A 5,606-nucleotide genomic window follows, 5' to 3' on the forward strand; every position below is an offset into this window, starting at 1 on the left:
AGGGTGGGGGAGGGGGCGCCCCCCCCCCACCCCGAGAGCTCACAAGTTGCGCAAATGGTCCTGTTTATTTTAATATGATATGCCATAATTGAATTTTATGGGACAATATATGAAACACTACACCGTTTCTGATATATGTAAACTGCAATACATTTCTCATCATTGGAAGAGCTTTCCAACGATACCAAACACGACTACTTTTGGTGAGTTTATATACTTATTCTTATTTATATATATGTCTGGTTTGTTGCCTGTAGGGGCCTATAGAAATTATGAGTTTAGACACCAACATAATATCTGTAGCTTATTTAGTTCCAATTATATGCACATTTTAAATAAATTTGGCGACCATTTTTCAAAATGGCCGCCATTTGTATACAAGGTGAAAAATCAAGTATCAACAGGGCTTAGGGTGACCAGGACGGATTAATTAGGATATCTGGCTATGTTGACTGCTTTTAACATTCCACTCCCCCTAACTTGATTTTTAGGCCTCTTTTTTGATTTTTTTTCCTAGTCTAAATTTAACGAAAACATTAAGATACTTATTAGGCCACTTTTTAAAATAAAGTTGTCTGAAGGTTAAGTACCGGTACAGAATTTACAGTACGGTACACTGTAGTTAATGTGTTATAGGTTGTAAAAACTGTATTGAGTAAAAAGAAAATATTTTGAATAAAAAAATCTTTCGCTTGACATTAGGAATTAATCATTTTGTGAAACAAAATGGTAGGCTATGTCAAGTGTTATATTGAACAGTGGCAGATTCAATGGGAAACCCAGTCATCACTGGAACCCATCCCATTTTTTTTTTCAAAATTATAAAAAAAAATGGAGAAAAAAGACAAAATTGTATTCAACTTTTAATCTGAGAGTGTCATTTCCGTGCCATAATCATAATTTTCCAACAGTTGTGGGGCAGAGGCGGGTGGAGATTATTTATTTACGCAAGACTCTCCTTGGAACACCTCTATTTCGACTTCCTGGACCCGCCACAGTTGGAGTATCATTTCTGAGCTACATACAAGGGTAACTTTTATCCATCGGGGGAAAAGTGAATTTTCCGTCGGGAGAAAAGTGAAGTTTCTGTCGGGGAACCCATATTAAGGATAACCCTCATAATAAATAATTTATTGAGGTCGCGGAAGCAATCTCGACTTCGACTTTGTTCGGAAATCTGTGGCGCATTCAAGAGGAGGGGGAGGCTAAATTGTTCAATATTTTTTTTAATGGAGATATAAAGATAATTATATTCAAATTTTATGTCTGGAAGTGCAATTTCCGGCCATCTAGAGGTGCCATAATCACAAATTTTATCTCAGCTCCAACCATGGTGGGGCTGAGGTAGTATAGATCTTCTATCGGTGAAATTACCCTCCCTGGACCCTTCTATTTTGAATTCCTAGATCCGCCAATGGAAATACAACAAATATGAAATCATATTACAGTAGCTGGATGCCTATAAAATACTTATAAAATTCACCAAACTTCGTAAAATATCCGTAGCTTCCAGGGGCCTTCGCCCCCTGGACCCCCACCGAGGGCCCTTGGCGGCCCCCTGGCCCCAGCCTAGATTCTCGCATACTCGGCCTTATGAAATTCCCCCTCTCCTCACTTTCAAAAACACCCAACTTTCAAAAACGTTCCGCCGCCGTTGGTTTTCCCTTCTGTTATACAATAATGATACTCGTTTACTACACTTCCATTTAAAATCCCTCATTCCTTGTTTGTATACTTTAATCGACACCGTTCTCTTTGCAGTGCACAGTAGTGCAGCCACATAAGGTATATCCTGAGGTGGAACATACTGCCTAACAGGGTGCCTGTGTGTACCCAGTAACAAAGACGCTGTTTCTACATTGGTGGCGGTTAAACTCATCCTGGACGCCTAATTGTGTGTTATCATGCATATATTTATATATTTTAAACTTACCCCTCAAGGATAAATGGAATCACCCATACATGCCCTGCGTGTATTATCGGGTATACTGTACAGGCAAATTTAAGTCACATGTATATGTATTTGTGTATATTTTATAGTTCATTTGTTGATATACCGCCTTTCTGTAAGGTTTGTGATTTCTTCCTGAATTTTTTTATATTTATTTATTTTAAACATACCCTAAAGCATAAAATGGATTCGCAGTGTAATTTATATTGTTGTAAAAACCATAATTGAAATACCTGTTTTCCAGAAAGATTTTGTTGAAAAACGGTCGGCCATCTTGAAATTCAAAATGGCCGCCATCTATGGTCTATGACAATATTAAAATCAAATAGTTTGACATTTAAACCATATGGTTAGCACTTGAAATTATGTCAATATCTGCTTTAATAGTAGAGTTATAGTCATTTTTATTTATTATTATAAATGGCAGCCATTTTGAAATTCCAATATGGCGGCCAAGACGTTATCGAAAAAAATGGACCCTTGCTTTTTTGGATTCAGCATACCCAAAATATCCGGAAAATGCAATAAAATTGCTTTGGGCAAGCCTATCTCGCGAAATGACACTAGGAACCACATTCTGCGGATATATAGGGAGCAACACTGCCTCGAGGGATACCGTAATCGGTATACGGATTCTGCTCGAAATTTTTCTGGGAATTAATTTGGATTTTCACCGAGGCCTATAGAAAACCTTGATGTTTCTCTGTTGAATTTATATTATTTACAAAAAAAAAATAATAAATAAAAAACATGATACCACTTTTCTCTGTCGACGCAATGTTGCTCCTTTTGAACTGCTTATCCTGGGGAGGAAGGTGCTGATGCTCAACATACCGTACTGCCTTTGAGTATCTGCGCATACTTAAGCCTATATGGGGAGTAACAATGCCTCGATGGGATAATTGGTATATGGATTTTGCTTGAAATTCTTCTGGGAATTATATGGATTTTGTGGTGTAATTGACACTGCGCCTTGAGCACTTGGTGGAGATGTGCGCTTTATAAATCTTATAATTATTATTATTATTATTATTATTATTATTATTATACATAGGCCTATATATATAGGTATATACATACATATATATCTGTCTCTTATACACATCTAGATGTGTATAAGAGACAGGCCTAACTTGTCACCGGCGCTGGAGGCTGTTAAAAAAGAAGTTGAACTATTTGAAGAGGAAGGATTATATATAGGGTCTATGTATATATATATATAGGCCTATATATACAAACAAATAGATAAATAATTGATAAACAGCAATATAGCAATATAATACCATAATTATAATCCAAATTATTAGTAAAACTAGTATATGACCTTTAACTTGTAGTATCACGCACGCGCATAAGAAAATAATCTCACATTTGTTGAGTTGGGATTTCATACAACGCAGTAAGGCACTGAGTTTGAAAATAATTTCAATCCAAATTATCAGTAAAACTTGTGTATGACGTTGACCTTGTAGTATGTCTTCCATAATATGTAACGTTCAACAATATTTGTTTTATTCATTAAAAGATATAACATAATTAAATGAAACAAGTTATTACAAAGTGCGACAGACTTTATTACAAAGTGCGACAGCTCAGTTATTACGAAGTGTGACATTGGTTATTACCAAGTGCGACAGCTTGATTGTTACAAAGTGCGAAAACAGTTATTACAAAGTGCGACAGGTTATTACAAAGTGTGACAGGTATTACAAAGTGCGACGATTATTACAAAGTGCGACAGTACACCTACGTAGTCCAAAATCAACAATGTTGTGAAATTGACTTTTGTTGCGCACACGCAGGTCAAGGTTAAATACAAGTGCTACTATTATGGCGTTTATAATTTTAAAACGCAGTTGCTTACGGCGGTTCTATGTAATCCCTTATCATATGTGTTGTGAGATTGTTTCCCGTTGCGCGCGTGCATGGTACAATGTCAAGGCCACAAGTTTTGATTATAATTTTAAAACTAGGTGGTGTTGTATTGATAGTCCCAAATAGACGTATGTTGTGAGATTTTCTTTTATTGCGCGCGTGCATGTTACTACAAGGTCAAGATCATTTTATACAAGTTTAACTAAAAATTCGGATTATAATTTTAAAAATCGATGACTTTACCGGACTTACTGTGCTCTATCTAGTCAAAATCAGCGTATGTTGTAAGATTGTTTCTTGTTGCGCGTGATGGACAATGTCAAAGAAAACTAAAAATCATCGCAGGCGTATACATGTACATCCATCCATTTTAGTCAGTGTTGCGTTCATTTGTAGTTTTCGTTCATTAAAATTCGCACTAAAATGTACCAGTGGTAAGCGGATCTCGAGAAATATAAATTGCAGTAATCAGTATAGATTGTCTTAACTAATAATTTAGGCCTATTCACTTGTTTATCATCTATAAACACTTACTTGCTCTGAGCTTCTTTGCATGCTGTAATACTACTAGATGCCAAAGACAACGAAACAACGAAGAAAAACCAGCTCACATACATGGCTGTACAGCTTATGGGCCTAGACCTGAAGAACAATATGAAATTAAGATGTGGTTACATTCTATGCTTTCTGAGTGTAATTATAAAATCCATTTAAATGTCACATGATCAAAATGATTGGTGGTTTGAATGTTAAGAAAGACCAAGCAATCACCTGTGAGGCCAACATTATAGGCCTACTTCATTATAGGCCAATCACCGTCGTTGCCTCGGAACTTAGTTTTAATGATTGCTTTCGAAAAGTAATATTAAGATAATGGGCGTATTCGACTAGTTCATTTCGTTGACTACGAATTTTCGTTGAGTATTATTTTCATTCGACTGGTTCGTAAATAGACCTTCGTTGACAACGAGAATTAACGTAAACCAGAGTGCGTTAACGTGAAGAAAACAAACATGACCGACTGGTGAGTTTAGAAACAATATTTGTGTTAATATAATTTAGATTAAATTTCAGAAAATAAAAATTATAATATTTACCGACATGAAGTCAAAAAATAATTGTAGGCCAACGGAATTTTAAAAATGGATGAAAATATTTTTTACTAAAAAAAAAGCATACTGCCGCAAGCTGAAGCAATCTTGCTTACACAGCGTGTATCGCGGTAACTATGCAGCCATTTTGTTTTGTATTTACAAATTTTATATTCGACTGGTCGTCTTCGTTAAGTAGGATTTTACCGCTGCACATGTGGGTGTGGTTTATCGAAGAACGACTAGTCGAATACGGCCAAAAGTGTAAACAATTTCAACTGGTTTCCGCTATATAAAAAAAACAAACAATGGCTACTTACTGTTTCGTCTTGCTTTCAATTTGATTTCATCAGCAATGTGCGAAGATCCATGCTTTCGCCGTAACGTGTGGTTCCAGCTATCGTCTTCAAGATTTGATCGTATAATATGCGAGAGATCTCCCAGTGTTACGTAACGACGAGTCATGGGGCCCGGGGTGAGAAAATGTTGAGTCCCGTCAGTTAAAATATATTTTCGCTCACGAAGTGTCCGAGATGCGGATAATGCCCCAATAAAAATGACTGCAAAGATATCGTTTAATTATTTAACTATTGAGTATTGGACCATAAACAAAACTTTAGTTTTCACACACATAGGGCCTATTTGATAAAATCACCAATTCATTTTATATTTTTGGTACAGTATTTGAT

The 5,606-nt window shown here is 36.0% G+C and overlaps 1 protein-coding gene across 1 annotated transcript in view; it reads right to left on the reverse strand.

Moving 5' to 3' along the window:
- LOC117101196 (ribonuclease Oy-like) overlaps positions 1-5,463 on the reverse strand; it is a 19,416-nt gene extending 13,953 nt beyond the window's left edge. The window contains exons 1-2 of the mRNA XM_033241098.1: positions 5,238-5,463; positions 4,361-4,468 (exon numbers count right to left, since the gene is read on the reverse strand). Of these exons, the coding sequence (XP_033096989.1) occupies positions 4,361-4,443 (83 nt within the window). The 5' untranslated portion in view covers positions 4,444-4,468; positions 5,238-5,463. The remainder of the gene's footprint in view (positions 1-4,360; positions 4,469-5,237) is intronic.
- Positions 5,464-5,606: the final 143 nt, after the last annotated feature.

This window comes from Anneissia japonica, unplaced genomic scaffold, assembly GCF_011630105.1.
Source record: "Anneissia japonica isolate Jap-2015-1 unplaced genomic scaffold, ASM1163010v1 scaffold1946_len758022_cov188, whole genome shotgun sequence".
Classification (NCBI taxonomy): Eukaryota; Metazoa; Echinodermata; class Crinoidea; order Comatulida; family Comatulidae; genus Anneissia; species Anneissia japonica.